We start from the raw sequence: 20670 nt of genomic DNA, 5'->3' as shown, positions 1-20670 counted from the left end.
GTGCTTCCAGAGTGGGAGGCGTTGAAGAAGCAGACACGGAGAAGCTGGGGATCATAGCGGGACCCTGGCCAGCTCTGCAGGCCTCCCAGCGCACATGACTCAGTTCTGCAGTTTTCAGGTGTAGTTGCTGCCTTCAGATTCCAGCTTCTGGGAGAGCGAGTAGTCTGGCCTAGATTGGGTCTCGTTCCCCCAAACGGAACTAATGCAAGTTCCTCAAAAGGATTGTGGAGTTCTGTGGCCCAGACTGCTCACCGTCTACAAGACATCTTCCCTCTCATTCTTCCACAACAAAAGTATGTTCTCTGTTAAAAGGATGTCTTACTGCCTCTCTTTCGGATGGGTATGCAACTTAAAGCTCAATAAATGTTTCTTGAGGGAGTGAAAGGATGAATTAATAAAGAGAATGAAAATGGCTTCATGTTTAACGGAGAATTTGGGGGCAGTACTTTCTAAGCTAAAAAGTAACATACCGTTCACTCATCATCAGCACTTCTTGTGGACAGACTCAGTCTGTGCTCTTCCTTTGTCTTTGCCAGTGTTACCTCTGTGGGAGAGCGGTGGGGAGACCAGGGCGCCTTCCAGGGACCTGAGACCGGCCAATGCACGCAAGCAGGCGCCCAGCGGGCCGCCCGTTGCCATGGAGACGGGGTCCTCGCCCCTGGGCGCCGCCATCTTGGGGCGCCAGCGGGCCCAATGGGAGGCTGCGCCGTGGCGGACACGGGGTAAGCGCGCGGATGGGCCACCCGCGGCCCAGCTCAGTCACGGCCATGGAGGCCCCCGCAGCTCGCCTGTTGCCGCTGCTGCTGCTGACCTGGGCCTGGGCCCCGGCGCCGGGCCGCGCCTCCGCGGAGGCGCCGCCGCTGATCAACGAGGACGTGAAGCGCACTGTGGACCTGAGCAGCCACTTGGCCAAGGTGACGGCTGAGGTGGTCCTGGCGCACGCGGGCGGTAGCTCCTCGTCCCGCGTCGCCTCCTTCCTACTGGCTCTGGAGCCCGAGCTGGAGGCCCGGCTGGCGTACCTCGGCGTGCAGGTGAGCTGGGCCCGGGGACACGGGCCGGCCGGGAGGACTGGCGCCCGTCCCCGCCCCGGACACGTCAGCCCCGGCCGGCGGCGCAGGCGGCTGGGCCCGTGGCCTGCGGGGGCGCCGCGCGGTGGTGCGGCCGGAGCGCGGATTCGCCAGGGAGCTGGGCTCCGTCCAGTGCGATCGCAAATGGAGCAGCTCCCCTGCTTCCAAGTTTGGAATCGTTTGAAACCGCTGTTAATATAACGCACTTCTTACGGTTGCGAACGGCGGCTTCAAAAGATTTCCTTTTCCTTAAAGTTAGTTTAAAAACTCGTGCAAGTAATACAGTAAAGAAAGGGAAAGTCCAGTTCTCTCCCTCCCCCCGACCGGTTCTCATTCTTACAGTAACGCAGTAAATGCCTCCCAACTTTGCTTCTGTTCTTCCATGCATTTCAGTGGTCATTTTTATGCCTCTCAAGGAAGCAGTGTTGGCTTTGGGAATAGAGGGAATATACGTATACAGAGGTTTGCCTTCTATTACTGTTTTCCTTAAACAGCATCCATTAAGTGATTACCCAGTTATTGGTTTGGAGAATAGTCATTCCAGTGTCGTATTTCTTCTTAGCATACCTGACTGCTGAATTTGGAGCTATAAAGTTACCTTTATGGAGATCATGCTTCCGAAATGACTCCTGTTCCCTTATCATGCTTTGTCCATGATGAAACACGCAGTTTTGCTTAAAGGTTTGTGGAAGGATGGATTAAAACTTCATTTGAATGTTCTGAATGTTAAATCCCATTCTTTTATGAAAGCAAGTTATCATTTAGTGAGGTTGCCACAGTATAACAAGACGACAGCAGAAGCTATCTGGCCATCATGCCGGAGAGCACTTAACTGGTGTCTTAACTGAAAACTTACTTTGTGTCGGGTATCGTGGTAGGTATTTTAAGGACATTCTCATTTAACTCTCATAAGAGCCCTTCGAGGTGTATTGTTACTGCTGGTGAGGACTGCAGTCTGGGAGGTTAAGTTGTTTAACCTACATGATGTCTTAGAATAAAGAGTCAGGTTAGTTTCTTTCACCTTTGTGTGTTCTTCACTGTACGACATTGCCTCTTGTGGCCTAGATGGTGTGAGGTAGGGTTCTGTTGGGGTGTAAAACCTGTGGTCCCATCACCAGGTTTATTCAGAACCATTTTTTGATTTGTAGTCCAAGAGCGAGATGAGTCAAACGGGTGTATGTGCTCCCTTGTACCCCTATCCCAATGGGAAACGTAACTGGATGATAAACTTAACCAAGAGATGTGTATTTTCCATCTCTTTGGTGAGGTTGCTGGAAATTGTTTCAGTGAATTATCTTCAACACTACATGTAGAAGTTTAGGAACTGGTAGAGGAGGCCGTGATGATGGTTCCTTGTCTTTTTACTACCAAAGACTTATCTTACTATTTTTGCTTTCATTTTGATCCTATATTTGAAATATTTTGTTTCTCTAACCTTTTATTAGATTACACATTGAATCTAGTAAATATTTAGAAGTGATAATAAATATTTCTTAAGACAAATCAACATATAACTGAACAATGAGAGTTCCTGATAAGCACAGGTATACTAGAATGTTCCCACTGTGATAGGATTCTAGTAAAAGTAATGAAATTTGTTGTTTTTATTAGGCTGTACACCTTTGTTGAGGATGATTGCATGATAACTTTTAGGCTTTTTGAAATATGACAAATAGCTTTCTCATTATAGCTTTGTATACCCGATTGGGAATCACTGGTCCAGTCTTAAAAGGTGGTCTTAAATTGTTTTTCTTTTGGTGGAGGTTGGGTTGGCAAAGAGATCAGTGCTGTGTGTGTAAGTTTTTCCCTTGGAATCTGTTCCACAGTCTCATTCAAGATGCCTACTCTTTCTCAGAAAGACCCTGCAGCCTGCCGGAGTTGGCATCCTTTTCCTGGTTGCACAGCTGGTTGCAATGAAGGATAAGAATAAAAGAGTGTGCCACACAGTAACCATTGCTTTTGCCACTGTTAACTTCTTTTGCGCAACTAAAATCAGTTTTGGTTATGCGTGAGACTTTTCTTCTACAACAATAAATAGGGACTTCCCTGGTAGTGCAGTGGTTAAGAATCCACCTGCCAGTGCAGGGGACACGGGTTCAAGCCCTGGTCCAGGAATATCCCACATGTTGCGGAGCAACTAAGCTCGTGTGCCACAACTACTGAGCCTACGCTCTACAGCCCTTGAGCCACAACTACTGAGCCCATGCGCCGCAACTACTGAAGCCCGCACTGCACACTCCAGGGCCTGCGTGCCGCAGCAAGAGAAGCCACTGCAATGAGAAGCCCGCGCACCGCAACGAAGAGTAGCCCCTGCTCGCCACAACTAGAGAAAGCCCTTGCGCAGCAACGAAGAGCCAACGCAGCCAAAATAAAAAATGAAAAAATAAAAGTAATAAACAATACTGGGACTTTTTCTATGCATAGGCATATTGGAATGTAAATGAAGAAGAAAACGTCCAGAAAGAAACCTTTCTGGCCTTTCTGTTTGGAAGTGTAAACTGTATTTGGAAGCGTAATTTTAATTTGTATGTGTGTATTTGATCATTCAGGAAAATATTATGATTTTCTAGAGCATATCATACAGCTTATTCAGTGCAAAAGTAGGTCTTTTGACAGTGTTCTTGTATTTCACTTGAAAAATTGTTACTGAAACCAGCAAAGTTCTGGTGGTTTGAATGTTTTAATGTGGACTTCTGCGGCAGTTAGTTAATTGTTGACTCAAAATTTAGAGACTAAAAAGAATAACTTCCTTTGTCCTTTTACAGGTGAAGGGAGAGGATGAGGAAGAGAACAATCTGGAAGTACGAGAAACCAAAATTAAGGGTAAAAGGTAAGGTAACGGTCAGCGTATCTGTGTCTGTCTTGCCTTGTCTGGTTGTAGGTTATCACATCAGGGCTGGAATCATAACTAGGAGAGTCGCTTAGAATGGGCCCAGCGTGTTAGAGGCTGTCTCAGTTAGTAGAGTGTGTGGTAGCAGGCGACAGGCTCCCTGCATTCTGGACCCGTTTATGATGTCTTTTCTGACTCCTGGTGCTGAAACTGGACTCCCCTGAGAGTGGCAGTGTGTTTCACAACAGGAAAGTAGTTACTTCCATGCCAGATCAGGTCTCTAATCTATGGGGGTAGGGATCCCCAGCCAATAGATGGGAAACTGGTGGGTGGGACCTGCGGGCTGTTTGCCTCAGCAGACACCCTCCCATCACTGCTTGGCTACCGTCCTGTTTCCAAGGGGTAGACAGCCTCACCACACCTCCTCGCCAGCCTTCACGGCGCTGAAAGTGATGCCTTTTATTTTATTTTATTATTTTTTAAAATTTTTGGCTGCGTTGGGTCTTTGTTACTGCGTGGGCTTTCTCTAGTGACAGTAAGCGGGGGCTGCTCTTCGTTGTGGTGCGCGGGCTTCTCATTGCGGTGGCTTCCCTTGTTGCGGAGCACAGGCTCTAGGGTGTGCGGGCTTCAGTAGTTGTGGCACGCGGGCTCTAGAGCGCAGGCTCGGTAGTTGTGGCGCACGGGCTTAGTTACTCCGCGGCATGTGAGATCTTCCCGGACCAGGGCTCGAACCCGTGTCTCTTGTGTTGGCAGGCAGATTCTTAACCACTGTGCCACCAGGGAAGCCCAGAAGTGATGCTTTTTCACGGGAGGTAGACTGAGCTCTTTGAACATGAAGCCTGGGTTTGAACTTGCCTTCTTCTCTGCTCTAACCTCAGTACCTAGCAGGGGGCCTGGCACTTGTTATTTATTTTAAAACACTTTACTAAGGATAGTTTTCAAACACACGTTAAAAAGCAGGAAGGGACTTCCCTGGTGGCGCAGTGGTTAAGAATCCGCCTGCCAATGCAGGGGACACCAGGGTTCAAGCCCTGGTCCGGGAAGATACCACATGCTGTGGAGCAACTAAGCCTGTGCGCCACAACTACTGAGCCCGCAAGCCACAACTACTGAGCCCGTGCACCACAACTACTGAAGCCCGCGTGCCTAGAGCCCGTGCTCCGCAACAAGAGAAGCCACCGCAATGAGAAGCCTGCACACCGCAACGAAGAGTAGCCCCTGCTCACTGCAACTAGAGAAAGCCCGCGTGCAGCAACAAAGACCCAACCCAGCCAAACATAAAATAAATAAATAAATGCCAAATAAATAAATTTTAAAAGAGGCTTAAATTAATAGGTTGAAGGTATCTCTTAGAAGTAACTGCTTTTATCTTGGTACAAAATTTTGCTGTGATTTTAAGCTGCTGTACTCTTTTCAGCTTCTTGGTCTCTCTTAATTGTTTCTCCTCATCCTTGCTCCAGCGGGAGATTCTTCACCGTCAAGCTCCCAGTCGCTCTTGATCCCGGGGCCAAGGTTTCAGTCATTGTGGAAGCCGTTTATACCCATGTGCTTCAGCCATATCCAACCCAGATCACCCAGTCGGAGAAACAGTTTGTGGTGTTTGAAGGGAACCATTATTTCTACTCTCCCTACCCGACCAAGACACAAACCATGCGTGTGAAACTCGCCTCCCGAAACGTGGAGAGCTACACCAAGTTGGGGAACCCCACGCGCTCCGAGGACCTCCTGGATTATGGACCTTTCCGCGATGTCCCTGCCTATAGTCAGGTGGGCCCTTGTGGAGTCCAGGCCACCCCTGTCCGCTGCAGAGCATATCTCCTACGGGGGTGACTATGCGTTGAGGGACTTGGGTGGGAATCCAAAGCACCATGTCAGATCATCCCCAGAGTTTTAACCTGCCGAGAAGTGGCTCCATGGGGCTCACTGTCCTCATTCTGGGAGTTCAGATAGAGGCTGGGGCTTGAGGAGGGCTTTCTAAAGGAGGTGGGAGTTGGGGGAGCAGGAAACCAGGCATTCTGGGCAGAGGCGATGGGGGGACAAAGGCACGGGGATGGGAAAACCTGAGCTGTGCTGGCCCTGGTGGCTGGGGTTAGCTGCTGGTGGTGTTGCTGAGCCTAGGGCGTGAGCCTTAAAGGCAGAGGGAGTGATGAAGGCGTAAAAAAGATGTTGTTCTTATGGCACGTTTCAAACACACAGAAGTATAGAGTATCGTAAACGGACAGCCATCTCAGTCACTGAGATTCAGTGGTTGTCAGGCTATTGCTACAATGCTTCAGCCGTCCTTTCTCTATCTTTTCTTTGCTCTGTACTTTCAGGGTAGAGTTTTTGAAGTACAAGTTTTCAAATCAAAGCATATAAACATTTAAAAATCTCTTGCTGTACTGCCAAATGCTTTTTCAGAAAATTTAGCCACTTTATTATGGCACCAGCACTATGGAACCGCCAGTTTCCCCATAGCCGTGCCGGTATTGGCATTAAATGCTGTTAACTACAATTATAATAAAATAACAAAACAAAATAACCTTATCTTGTCTACTTCTTGGACTTTTGGGAAAGAAGGGTGTTTTTCTGGTTCTTTTGGCCTTTAACTTTTTCTGTTTCTTCCATTTTTAAGGAGATTAAATTGACATACAGCCCTGAGTAAGTTCAAGGTGTACAGCGTCGTGATTTGACTTATATCACGAAGTGATGATTGCAGGAGCTAGCACGTGTGCATCATCTCATACAGATACAAAACTAAAGAAACAGACACTGTTCAGACCTCGGCTCCAGTTTCGGTGCTTCGTATATAAATGATAGGGAACGAGGGGCCATGAAATTAACATTGAAAAAAGTTAAGGAAACAGAAAAAAAATTTTCCCTGTGATAAGAACTCTTAGGATTTACTCTCTTAGCTTTCATACGGAATGTACAGCAGGGCTAATTATATTCATCACGTTGTACGTCACATCCCTAGTACTTACTTATGTTATAGCTGGAAGTTTGGACCTTTTGACCACCTTCCTCCAATTCTCTCTCCGTCCCGCCTCTGCCTCTGGGGGCCACAAATCTGATCTCTTTCTCTATGAGTTTGTTTGTTTGGTTTTTGGTTTTCGAAGTGTAATTGACCTACAACACTATGTTAGTTCCTGTTATACAATATATTGATTCAGTCTTTCTGTACATTTCAAAACGATCGCCACCATAAGTGCAGTTAGGATATGTCACCATACAAAGATATTATGTAGTTATTGACTTCCCCACACTGTACATTTCATACTTGTCTCATTTATTTTGCAACTGGAAGGTTGTACCTCTTAATGCGCCTCACCTATTTCTCTCCCTCCCTGACCCCCCCTCCCCTCTGGCAACCACCTGTTTGTTCTCTATATCTATAACTCTGTTTCTATTTTGTTCATTTGTTTTCTAGATTCCACATATAAGTGAAATCATACAGTATTTGTCTTTTTCTGATTTATTTCATTTAGCATAGTGCCCTCTAGATCCATCCATGTTGTCACAAATGGCAAGATTCCATTCTTTTTTATGCCTGAGTAGTGTTCCACTGTGTGTGTGTGTGTGTGTGTATCTCACATCTTCTTTACCCATTCATCTATTGATGGGCACTTAGGTTGCTTCTGTATCTTGGCTGTTGTAAATGATGCTGCTATGAACTTTGAGGTGCATATAACTTTTCTAGTGAGTGTTTTTCATTTTGTTTGGATAAATACCCAGGAGTAGAATTGCTGGGTCATATGGTGGTTGTATTTTTAATTTTTTAAGGAATATCCGTACTGTTTTCTGTTGTGGCTGCCCCGGTTTACATTCCCAGCACTAGTGCATGAGGTTTCCTTTTTCTCTACATCCTCACTAACGCTTGTTATTTATTATCTTTTGATAATAGCCATTCTGACATATGTGAAGGGATAGCACCTCATCGTGGTTTTGATCTGCATTTGCCTGCCTGATGATGTGTGATGTTGAGCATCTTCTCATTTGCCTGTTGGCTGGCTGAATATCTTCCTTGGAAAAATGTCTCTTCAGATCCTCTGCCCATTTGTAAATTGGGTCCTTTGTTTTTTGATGTCAGGTTGTAGGAGTTCTTTGTACAGTCTGGATGTTAATCCCCTATTGGCTGTATCATTTGCAAATATCTTCTTCCATTCAGTAGGCAACCTTTTCGTTTTGTTGGTAGTTTCCTTAGCTGTACAAAAGCTTTTTAATTTGATGTTTTTCTGGTCTTTTTGTAATTTTACTTTTAAAAAATTTTGTTATTCAGTTTATTTAAATTAAAAAGAAACAAAACAGTTCACCCATTTCTCCCACCCATGCCTCTGGCAACCACCATTCTGTATCTGTGACCAGAAAGATTTCTTAATACTAACTGCCGGGCCTCTGGGTGTTTTATTTGTAAAATTGGGGATAAGTAGTAATTACTTCGTTGTGATGTTCTGAGGATTAAATGAAATTATGTGCTTATTCAGAGCTCATAAAGAGTGCCTGATACATACATACATGTCAACTCCATAAATGTTATCTTAAAAAGTCTCTTCTGTGAACTTTTCTAGATGAATTTTCTTCAGGTTAGAACAATCCAGTAATGCTACGTGTCTCCCTCAGTTATGAGTTATTTGTTAGCTCACTGGTGAGAGGTTATGTCTTCTCTATTAGATCTTATATTTATTTCCTGGTTACAGTTTTTCTTTATTTACAGCTTAAGATTTTATTTTATTTTAAAACTGTAAAAACTGCTTTAAAAAATCAATTTAAAAAGCTCATTTGCAGAAATTTGGAAAATAAAAACTACAAGGAGAAAGTAGAAATAATCTGTAATTCTGTTTCCTATCTGTGTTGAGATTCTCATGTATCTCAGTTCAGGTTCTGTTTTCTTTTTCTCACATAGTCGCTATAAAATAACGAGTATAGACAATTTTGTTTGTAAAACAAATGATGTTTATGTTGGAACCTAAAACAGCTTTGTGTATTCTATCTTTCCAATTAATAATATATCGTGAATATTTCCATGTCATTACGTTAGAGACAGCACAATTTAACCATTCTGTTGCATACATTAGATGTGTCACAGTTTATCCGTCCTGGTACTGATGTATAGGTTGTTTCCAACCAATTTGCTTTAAGCTAGTGTTGATTCCTCTGTCGCCAAACTTTGAGCTGCTTGTTTCCTTCCTCTCCAGGACACTTTTAAAGTACATTCTGAGAACAACAGCCCTTTCCTGACCATCACCAGCATGACCCGAGTCATCGAGGTCTCCCACTGGGGTAACATTGCTGTGGAGGAAAACGTGGACCTGAAGCACACAGGCGCTGTGCTGAAGGGGCCTTTTTCGCGTTATGATTACCAGAGACAGCCAGATAGTGGAGTCTCCTCCATCCGTTCTTTTAAGGTATGGACTGTTGGACATTGGGGAAACTATGACTATCACATCTGTCCTTTCTTTTGCTTTTTGAAAGTAGCTAATTATGGACAGTCGTCGGGATTGACTGGTGTTCAGGTAGTTGAGTGACGGTGTTAGAACCAACAGAATGTTAAAAAAAAAATGGCCTCCAGGAATTCCCTGTCGGTCCAGTGGTTAGGACTTGGCATGTTCACTGCTGTGGCCCAGGTTCAATCCCTGGTGGGGGAACTAGCATCAAGGCCAAAAAAAAAAAAAAGCCCCCATTTATATAAGTAAGTCATGTTTTTTAAAGAAAATTTGAATAATGGAAAAAGGAAAAACAAACCCAGGCACTAGTTTTGCTGACACTCTTTAATATATTTCTTTTTTCTTTTATAATACTGTTTTTAAAAAACATTTGATCGTATTGCATATACGGTTTTGTATCTTTTTATGTCTTATAAATGAAATCCTAGAAGCATTTTCACGTACTTAAGTATTACAGAAGCGCTCACTGTGCAAACAGAGGCATTACATTTTCCTCTCAATTATCAAAATTTGCTTACAGATTTGGAAATAAATAATTAAAAATAAGTAAAGATTTAAAAAAATTAGTTAAAAATATTAGGTGAAGAAACCCCTTTCATAAGTAAACCATAAACCACCTAGCGATTTCATGTGATTTCCTCCATCTTTAGTTTGCTCGCCTGCAAAATAACTTACAGATTATTTTTACCTTTGTATTAAGTCTTTAGCATTTGCAAAGGTATTTATGAGTCTGTTATTTACTGTTTAGAAGAATTTGGCTATTTACCGACGTTGACTGAGAAGCAGATGAGGTATCTAGATATTCTGGAGCCTTTGGGGGGAAGTTAGACTTTGCTCGGGCTGTTCACAGTTTGGAGACCATGAAGTAGTGATGTGATGGAGAGCCTGGTGCAGGAAGTCTCTTCTGGACTTAGGATTGCTTCCTCCGCGTCAGTGTCTGGGGCCTTCAGAAGGTGTGCTCGCTCTCTTGCAGACCATCCTCCCTGCTGCTGCACAGGACGTTTATTACCGGGATGAGATCGGCAACGTTTCCACCAGCCACCTTCTTATTTTGGATGACTCCGTAGAGATGGAAATCCGGCCTCGCTTTCCTCTTTTCGGCGGGTGGAAGACCCATTACATCGTCGGCTACAACCTCCCAAGCTATGAGTACCTCTATAATTTGGGTCAGTTTTCAATTGTTAGGAAGTTGAAAAGGGAAAGACTGTCTTTTTCTTTAATTTTCTGTGGGTTTGTTTTGTGTTGTGTCGTGTGTGTGTGTGTGTGTGTGTGTGTGTCTGTGTGTGTGTGATAATTGCCAGTCCTTTTAGATGGGGAGAGGGTATTCTCTTGTCATTCTTAGGAAGGCTGGGATATCAGCAACAACTTTTCATGGGTGGGTAAAAATTACTGTTGTAAAAGTGATACCTGCGTATGGTAATCAATTCACATAGGACAGTAAAAAGCTTCTTCTTACCCCCAGTTCTAGCATAAGAAGGAACTGCTTAAATTCTTTAAATTTGAAATATTTAAAAAATAAAAAATTCAGAGAATGATAAACACTTTTACACAAGCACCCAGAACTATTGATTATAAACATTTTGTCATATTTCCAAGTCTTTCTTTTTAAAACCTTTTTAATGCAAAATAAAATCTAGTAAATCACACAAATGTAAAGTTCAGTAAATTATAAGAGGAGCACCTTATAACCATCACTCAGATCAAGAAAGTGAAATTGGCCAGCCACTCAGAAGGCCCTCATGTACCTCCTCTTTTCCCCACAACAGCGATCACCGTCCTGGCTTTTGGGAGACACTCTCTTGAATTTCTTCATCGTTCTATCACCCATTTGTATGTCTCTAGATACTCTAGTTCTGCGTTTTTCAAAAAAGTTGATTTGTCTTGTCAGCCTCTAGTAATCAACAGTTTCCTCCTCCATCTGTTTTCCTCGTGGTTTAGCTGTTGAAGAAGTTGACCTTATTTGTAGTGTAGCCCATGGTCTGGATTTTGCTGATTGTGGGTCAGAGTGCAGGGCAGCACGTCCCTCTGTCTTCCGTATTTCTAGCCCATTGACAGCTGTCTCTGGAGCCTGATCAGACTCAGCTGATGCGTTCTTTCATTGAAGGCACACAGTCGGTGGTGGCTGGTGTCTCCTTTTGTGACGTTCAGGGCCGAGATTCTAGTACTTTACTTAGGAGAAAGACACGCACGAAACCAGTCACAGCTATGTCTGCTTGACCCTCCAGGAGACCAGTATGCATTGAAGATGAGGCTTGTGGACCACGTGTTTGATGAACAAGTGATAGACTCTCTGACTGTGAAAATCATCCTGCCAGAAGGGGCCAAGTGAGTCTGACCTCCCTTCCTGTCTCCCTTCCTGGTGGTGCCCTCTTGGCACCTCAGTGGGACGTTGGGTTCTAGGGCGCAGAGGAGGGGCTTCCGGTGGAGCTTAAACTGAGACATTTGACTCAGTGAGGGCACAAGATGCACTTATGAGCTATCCCAACACAGCCCTTTCTGTGACAGGGGCAGGATTCATAGCAGGCCAGAGTGATGGCCTGAGTCCGATGAGGTTATTGGCAAAAGGAAAGAACCACAAAGTTGAGGCAGCTGGGTGGCCTTGGGCTGTGCTCCTAGGAAGGGGAGGGATAGTGGAGAGGGCTTTGTCTTGTCCTGGGCGTGTCACACCAGGTTCAGAAGGGGTGGGGGGAGGGTGGTCTCAGATGATATATCAGGTTCCATGGTTATAAACAGAGGGAGCTGTCTTTGGCCAGTTTAAGCAGAAAGGAAGGAATCTGGAAGGGTAAGGGATCTCATCAAATGTTGGCCTAAGTTGAAGAACCAGGCTTGGGAAAGGACAGGGCCACAGCGTCTCTAGGAGTCCACTTGGCAGAAACCAGTTGACACTCACAGGGCCCCCTGCCCTTGGCATGGGCGACAAAACATTCCCATACCCAGGGCTTTCTGACAGTGGGTCCGCGGCCTCAGGGGGTGGGGTGTTCCCTGTGATGGGAGGGGAGCAGAGCGGAGTAGAACTCGTGACCCTGGAAGACCCCTTGGGCCTTGGATCCTCACTGTGAACCCAGTTGGTCAGTGCCGTTTGTCTGAGGCTCAGTTTCCTCCCATTGGCATCTAGAAACATCCAAGTGGACAGTCCCTATGAGATCAGCCGAGCCCCTGATGAGCTGCACTACACCTACCTGGACACGTTTGGCCGCCCCGTGATCGTGGCCCACAAGAAAAACCTGGTGGAACAGCACATTCAGGACATGGTGGTATGCGCTCCACAGCCCTGCCTCCCAGGCCTCCTCCCTGGACAGTGGCTGCAGGCTCAGGGACTTGCCATCCTCTCCTCCTTGCCTGGAGTGGTTTGGGCACAGCCGCCTGTGGGGGCGGGGCTGGGGCAGATGGCGGGGGCAGCCCGGACAGTTGTAGGCCTGGCGAGGCCCCTTCGCCCCCAGGTCTCCGAGTCCGGGTGGACCCGTGTGTCAGCGTGTGTTCCTGGCTCCCCCAGGTGCACTACACCTTCAACAAGGTGCTCATGCTGCAGGAGCCCCTGCTGGTGGTGGCTGCCTTCTACGTCCTGTTCTTCACCGTCATCGTCTACGTCAGGCTGGACTTCTCCATCACAAAGGTACCCGACTCGGCCGTCTGCAGTGCGTGCTTGACTCGCTTTCCTAGCGCCCGGCCGCGTGACATATGCCTCTGCCCTGCCTGTGGCCTCAGCTGACCGTTACCCTAGAGACCCCTCCTTTTGTTGCTATGGTCACGGACATGTGCTGTTGAAGGAGACAGGTTGCTGCTGGCGGCCAGTTCCGTGGGGAGAGGCGGTGGGCAGAGCGTGTGCCCAGAAAGGCTCACGGGGAAGTGACTGGCAGAAGAGGTGGGGCGGGGCCTTTGGCTGGAGGGAGCAGCTTGTGGCACAGCATGGCAGGCTTTCGCTGGGGCCTGTGGGTGGCAGTTGGTACGAATGAGCAAGGACGTTGGTCTGGCTGGTTCCGTAGAACAGCGAGGCTGCCCCGGGGTAGGGGTGCCACCGGGGCAGCTGCTCACCTTGTCACGCAGAAGGGCTGAGTCTAGGTTTTACTGTGACATATCCCCATTTCCTAAGCTATAAAAATTGCTTTTTTATCAATTTAAAAAATCCCGAGTTTTAAAATAATTCTGCATTTAGACATTTTACAAGAATAGTAAAACGAACTCTGCACTCTTCACCTGGACGGAGTGGTTAACATTCGGCCTCTCTGTTGTGCGTACTCTTCTGAGCCCTTTAAGTTGCCCGCCTCCCTTGAATACTTAGGTGTGCGCACAGCCTGACCCCAAGGGCCCCGTTTCAGCCAGGGCACGATGATCGAGGTCCGGAACGTGACGGTGCTCTAATAACAACCAGCACCCAGTCCAGGCTCAAATTTTGCTGATCGCCCCAAGGGTAGCTTCTATAGCCATTATTTTTCATACTTGGGAATTCAGTTGAGGATGACGCGTTGCATTTAGTTGTCGTATTTCCTTAGTCTGCTTTAATCTGGGACATTCCTCAGCCTCGTGTGTACGTTAGGTTTCTTGTGTTTCTCCTTGAAATTCAGATTATGCATTTTTGGCAAGACCATTACAAAGTGGTGCTGTGTCTGCAGTGCATCACGTCGGAAGGTACCTGATGTCATTTGGTCCGAGGTCGGTGATACTGACTCTCCTTGGTTGAGTTGGTGCCTTTTTTGGTTTATTCACTGTAACGTTACTATTTTTCTTTGCAACTAATACATAATCTGTTTGAGGCTATATAAATATCATATATATTCACCCACTAGTTACAGTATTTATTACTAATTCTTACCTGAATCTGATAGTTGTGGTGGCTGAAAAACTATGGTGCCTTTTACCTTACTAGGTGGTTTTCTAGTATAAGGAAAAGCTTTTCTCGTTGGTTGGTTGGTTCATTATTCGGTTGGATTCATGTGTTATTTTATTGGATCACTGTCCACTGTGCCATTCCTTTCGATGCTCAAGTGTCCCAGGTTTGACTGTCTTTCCGTCTACGTCGTATTTTTGTGCACTTCCTGATTGTAGCGTGCAGCAGTACGTTTCCGGCGTATCCTGTACTTTCTCCGAGCAGCTCCGGCTCCTTTCAGTGCAGAATGGTACCTGGAGACCATGATCTGGGAGCTGGTTGTGATCACTGCTCTTGGAGCATCTCTGCTCCTCAGCCCTTTCAGCAGACAGAGCCGGGAGATAAATACATGTGGTATTTGAAATATGAGTTATTCCAGTCTAACACCCCAGGGTTCTTTGCCTGGATCCCAACATCAGTGTGTTTGTTTATTTGCTGAAGTCTATAAACAAAACAAAACAGTTCCACAGTTGCTGCACTCATACCACTACAAACACCAAACCTACCAGTAGAGCGCCAGGTTTCTTGGCAGTTCTTTTTGTCTTTATTTTTTAAAATAAATTTATTTATTTTATTTATTTATTTTTGGCTGCACTGGGTCTTCATTGCTGCGTCCGGGCTTTCTCTAGTTGCGGCGAGCAGGGGCTACTCTTCGTTGCAGTGCGTGGGCTTCTCGTTGCGGTGGTTTCTCTTGTTGTGGAGCACGGGCTCGAGGCTCCTGGGCTTCAGTAGTTGTGGCACACGGGATCAGTAGTTGTGGCTCGCAGGCTCTAGAGTGTGGGCTCAGTAGTTGTGGTGCACGGGCTTAGTTGCTCCATGGCATGCGGGATCTTCCGGTATCGGGGATCGAACCCATGTCCCTTGCATTGGCAGGCAGATTCTCAACCACTGTGCCACTAGGGAAGCCCTCTTTTTGTCTTTAGATTGAGACCATAGTGTCAGAGTACTGTGATCCCAAGGTAGTTGCTCTGTTCTTCTTTCCCTGGTTACTCATTTGAAAGGTATTAGGTTCATTGATGCTTGAATTTTATTCTGGTTTCTTCCTCCATCATTGGTAATATTTAATGTTGGTTGTGATACCGTAAAACACTAACAAAGTTCTAAATTGAGAACTTGAAAATGGTGTGGTTTCCTCCACCCTGTCCCACTCTGCCTTGTAGGGAACCATTTCATCAGTCCCCTAGGTAGCCTTTCTGATTTGTTTATTTTGCAAAAACAGGCAGATATTTCATTCTTATTTTCTTCTTCTGTACACAAAAGGTAGCAACAGCATATCTGTTTTTCACTGCTTTTTTCACTTAACTAACGTATCCTGAAAATCACTCGTATCAGTTCATAGAGAGCTTTCTTCCTTGTTATTTTTTTATAGCTGCAGAGGACTCTCTTGTATGGATAAGTCATAGTTTATTCAGCTGATTTCCTGTGTACACATCTCTATTTTAAAGCTTTGATAATTTACTGAGGAAAAAATAACTAAAAAAAACTAATTGTGGGCCAAATCGACCTTCTGCAGGCCAGAGTCAGCCTTTGAGCATGCCCGGTTAGGGCTTCTGCAGTAGCCCACTGGTTAGGGATTCTGGGGAGTACATGGGGCTGCGTCTGAAGGGCCTTGGCTGGCTAAGGAGCTTGGGCTTCATCCTTTAGGCCCTGGAAACACGTCCTGGAAGTCTTCCCCGGCCTGAGATGGAATTTTTTCTCTCTCAGCACCTCATACCCCTCTCACAGTGCACCCTGGCATTAGTATCCCTTTTATACCAGTGTGTCTGTCCTGCTGGACTTGGATGTGAACGTCTGCTTCATCTTCCTGTCCCCTGTCCTGCCCATTGCTGAACCGTTCCAGGGTCAGTGTTGGCAAGAGTGTGATTCTCTTGACTTTCCAAGATGGTGGCTTTCTCGTTTGTGTGCTAGTGGTGGGTGCTCCTTGGGAGGAGAAGGTCGCAGTGGGCTCAGGGCTGGATGTCATCACACACGGTGTCTCTTCCCCAGGATCCGGCTGCAGAAGCCAGGATGAAGGTGGCCTGCATCACAGAGCAGGTCTTGACCCTGGTCAACAAGAGACTAGGTCTCTACCGTCACTTTGATGAGACAGTCAATAGGTACAAACAGTCCCGGGACGTGTCCACCCTCAACAGTGGCAAGAAGAGCCTGGAAACGGAGCACAAGGCCTTGGCCTCCGAGGTGGCGCTGCTGCAGTCCAGGCTGAAGACGGAGGGCTCCGACCTGTGCGACAGAGTAAGTGCCTGCCGTCACCGTGTCACCCGGCTCCTTCCTGCCTCGCCCAGCGTGGCCTTGCTCGCCGCTGGCCTGTGGGGTGGGCGCGCCCAGTTATGGCCGCGTCGTGTGGTGCCGACCCTCGGGGTGGAACGAGGTTTGGGCTCTTGGTTGTGAGCTGGATTTGGAGGAAGTGCTGCTGGCCTCCACAGCACTGGTGTTGAGAGCAGCTGCTTCCTCTCCTGGAGGGAAGACTGGACGAGGCTCCAGATTGCTCGGGCTGCAGGGAGAAGCACCCAGACTTAGAATCGTGGGTTTGAATCCAGGCTCTGATTCAGACTTTCTGAACCTGAGCAGGTTGCCTAACTTGTGTGCCTCAGTTTCCTCATCTCTAAAATGGGGGAGCTGTTAATCCTTACTGAGCTCACAGCGGTCATGTGACATGAGTTAGTGCATGTGAAGCGCTGGGAACCCTGCCTAGGACGTGCTGCGTGAGTGCTTGGTGCCTGTAAGTGAGGCTGAAAGCCCCCGGGGTGCCCCTCTCCACGCGCCCCCACCCCTCCTGCTCCGTCTCCGCACCCCTCTGTGAAACCGCGTATCCGTGTGCCTGAGTATTTATTGTGCGTCAGCTCCCGAGGGGGCGGTGCCTCATCTGTCGTCACTGCTGTTTTCCAGTGTAGCGTCGTGCCTGGCTTCATGGCTCACAAGTATCTGTTGAGTGTTGAATCAATGTGGTTATAAAAGGCCTCAGCCTGACACCCAGTTGGTGATGACAGGAGTCGCCCGCCCGTGGCCGTTGGCCCTCTGCCCGACCAAATCCCTGGCCAAGTTTGGCCGTGGGAGGGAAGAGAACAGACGTTCACTGAGTGCCTGCATGTGTCCGGCACTGTGCCGGGGGGTGTCGGTGTTTCCACACTTGGTCCTTACAGTCTCTCCGCATCTGGGGCCGGGGGTGGTGAAGGGCCTGGCTCACAGGGGCCAGAGCTTGCGGGAACAGGCCTTACACGGGGTGAAGCTGGCCTCTCCCTCCACAGCAGCCCTTCTGCCCTGGGCGGCGGCGGGGGTGGGGGTGGGGGTCCGTGGGGCGGGTCCGCGGAGGACACTCGAGCCCGGCCCTGCTCTTGCCTCGGCCAGGTGAGCGAAATGCAGAAACTGGACGCGCAGGTCAAGGAGCTGGTACTGAAGTCAGCAGTGGAGGCCGAGCGGCTGGTGGCTGGCAAGCTCAAGAAAGACACGTACATCGAGAATGAGAAGCTCATCTCGGGAAAGCGACAGGAGCTGGTCACCAAGATCGACCACATCCTGGATGCCCTGTAGCCCTGCACTTCCAGAGGGCAGGGTGGGAGTGGTGAACATCAAGGCCAGCAAATGCTGGCTTCTGTATTTTGCAAAAGGCCTTCAAGGAAGAAAGAAGCCAGGCTCTGCCTCAGGCAATACAAGAAGCTTAGTTTTTGTCCCTAAAATGTTCCTTTAAAAAAAAACAAAAAACAAAAACAAAACTTAAATGTTATTAAAAACAAAATATTTTTGTGTTTTGAACAAAGAAATTTTTGAGTTGGTTTTGTTTGTTCTGAAGCCTAGGATATTCTTTCCACCTGTAAGCCCCTTGTTTTATGCCCTTCTAATTCCTGATGTTTGGGTATTTTACAGGCGTGTGTGTATGTTTTTTAAAGCATGTGTGACCAAATGAAAATAAAGCTGGAACGGTGAACATCTGTTCTGTTGAACGCCTCTCATAACTTATTTCTTAACTTTGGGGATAGTACTTTTATCAAGTGCTTTTTATCCATTAAATAATGGGTTCGCTCCTGAGAGCAAGTCTGCATGGCAAGTACTGGTTACATTTTACATGTTAGAACACTGACGCCACAAAGATAAAGTGGCCTAGGTAAGGTCCCGGGACAGAGTGGTGGGGTGTCACAGTGCTTGTGTCATGGGCTCTTCTGGGCACTAAGGAAACAATGAGCAGGGCAGTCACAAACTGATAGAACCCTGTAAGGAAGAGGGACAGGGTCCTCTGATGCTAAATACAGGAGAGCACTGGATGGGGATGGGAGTTGGGGAAAGTTTCCCTGAGAAAGTGGCATAGCATGTGCCAAGGCCCTGGGGCTTGAGGACCTGAAGGGAATCCAGAGAGTGGGGTACAAAGTGTATGACACAGGGCTGCAGAGCTGGAAGAGCCCAGACAAGACAGGGCTTTACAGGTCGGCCCGGGCTTTTGGCTTGACCCTAAAGTCAAGGGAAGACCGACCCACGTATGAGAGACATGCTTAGCTTTGATTTTGGCTGAGAACGAACTGAAGGCTATAAGTAGATGTGGGAGAAGGCCTGCCAGCCTGTTGTAACCCAGGCAGGAGATGAAGGCGTGGGCCAGGGTGGTGATGTAGGGACACGGATGGACTGGAGAGGCTTATGTGGGGGAATCGGCTGCTGAGTGATGAACTCCCTCCACTCCACTCTCCTCTCCGCCTAGGGTGGACGCCTTAGCCTCACCTAGCGAAGTCCTGCTCGTTCTTCAGGAAGGCAGCTTCAGGAAACTGCTGCCCCCGGGAAGCGTTCCACGACCTCGGGATCCATCCTGTTGTACCCTCTTGTGGTACCCTGTACCCGTCGTCCACATCTTCCAGCGCTGTCGGAACGCGTGTGATCACTGGGCCAGCCCTGATGAGGCAGAGGTCTCGCCTGATACGCTCACCCTTGTGTTATCAGCTAGATGTTCAAATCGGCGTGGGATACCCAGTTGGTGCCTTCCGTCTTGGTGGGGAGGGTGGCAGGATGGCTGTGCCATTCACCTAATGTGGGGAAGTCTGCACGGGGCCAGTTTTGAGGAAGACGATGATGAATTCTGTTTCAGACCTGGTGAGGTGGGGGTGTGTGCCTGAGCCGCCCGGTGGGACCGTCCGTGGGAGCTGGATATTCGGCGTGGCGACGGCTGCGGAAACGGCGAGCTGGAGGCTGCGGGTCCACTGCCAGGGAAGGGTGTGAGGTGGTGGAGACCCAGGACTGAGTATTAGGGCCCCAGGGTGCCGCGGCCGCCTGGAGCACGACGCTGCGCGGGTGCGGCAAGGGAGCGCAGGACCGCGTGGACTCGGGCAGTGTGTGTCTCGGGTCTACCAAGAGGAGGCTGTGGGGTTTCGGAGCGGGTCGTTGAGGTGGTGACTGCAGAACTGCGTGGCTGGGCGGTGGGGACGGGCGCGGGACCGCGGGGAGGCTTCCCGGTGCAACTGACAGGCTGAGGATGGACGGGTTCAGGTGTGTTAACTGCCGTCGCGGAGTGTCCGGTGGGAGTGGGAGGCTGAAGAGGAAATGATGGAGGACAGTGTGAGGGCTTGAGGCGGGGGGCGGGGAGAGTACGGAAGACGTTCGCTCCAGAGCGGGGCTGCACGACTCCCGGTCCCACCGGCACTGTGGTCTCGGGGAGCCTGGGAGACCGACGGGCGGTGTTCAGTTAGCCCTCGGGAGGGAACAGGTGACGGCACCTCGCGGCCGCTCCCTCGGCCTTAATGCTGGCCCCTCCGAAGAGCTTCTGGCCGCGCCGGGTTCTCGGGTTCCGCTCTCGAGGCCGCAGGCGGGGCTGCGCTCGGCCGCGGCCCCGGGCTGCAGGGCGGGCTCCCCTGGGGCGGGGGCCGCCTCGGCCGGCTGTTAGGCAGCTTCTCCTCCAGCCTCTCCGCCCGCCTAGTTCGGGTAAATCCCTCACTTCGGAGCAGGGAAGGGAAGAACCGCGGTTAGAAACCGAGGGTCGTGCCGGCGGGCGCCCTCTGCTGGGCCGGCGGGCCGCGCGCAGGCCGGGGAGCAAGCTGCGTGGCGCCCTCGCGACTCCCGGAAACCCGCCGACACTACACGGGCTGCGCCGGGTGCGCAGGCGCGGAGGGCCCGCCGGGAAGACGCGGCTAGGGGAGCCGCGCATGCGCAAGGCCGCACCCCTGGTGAAGCCGAGGGCTCTAGCGGTGGTGCCACCTAGGGGCGGGGGCCGGGAGTCGCCGCCCGGCCTGGACCAGACTTGCGCTGGGCCGGCAGGAGCCCGGGCCTCGTCCATCACCCCAGCGGGACCCGGGCTAGGCCTGCGCGCCCGCTGCCCCAGCTCCGCGCATCCCCAGCTCTGGGGCGCGGGCCCCCCTGTTCCTACCTGGTCCTGGATTCCCCAGTGGCCAGCGGGACCTGGTTCCCCCTCCTGAGCCCGGGGCGAGGGTGGACTGGCCCGGCCCGTGGTGCACGGCGAGGTGCCCCAGACACAGACACGTTCACTGGTCGAGGACCAGCCTCCTCCCTGGGCCC

The 20670-nt window shown here is 49.1% G+C and overlaps 1 protein-coding gene across 1 annotated transcript; it reads left to right on the top strand.

Moving 5' to 3' along the window:
• The first annotated feature begins 732 nt into the window (after window positions 1-732).
• On the top strand, window positions 733-18106 carry RPN1 (ribophorin I). Its single transcript, XM_065884512.1, has 10 exons — window positions 733-1031; window positions 3833-3897; window positions 5358-5664; window positions 9072-9281; window positions 10294-10486; window positions 11546-11645; window positions 12436-12574; window positions 12814-12933; window positions 16171-16416; window positions 17530-18106. Exons 1-10 carry the CDS (start codon window positions 735-737, stop codon window positions 17710-17712), a joined length of 1860 nt encoding a protein of 619 aa, XP_065740584.1. The 5' UTR covers window positions 733-734; the 3' UTR covers window positions 17713-18106.
• The last annotated feature ends 2564 nt before the right edge of the window (window positions 18107-20670 follow it).

This window comes from Phocoena phocoena, chromosome 10, assembly GCF_963924675.1.
Source record: "Phocoena phocoena chromosome 10, mPhoPho1.1, whole genome shotgun sequence".
In the NCBI taxonomy this organism is placed as follows: Eukaryota; Metazoa; Chordata; class Mammalia; order Artiodactyla; family Phocoenidae; genus Phocoena; species Phocoena phocoena.
This window is presented reverse-complemented; position numbering and strand designations above follow the sequence as displayed.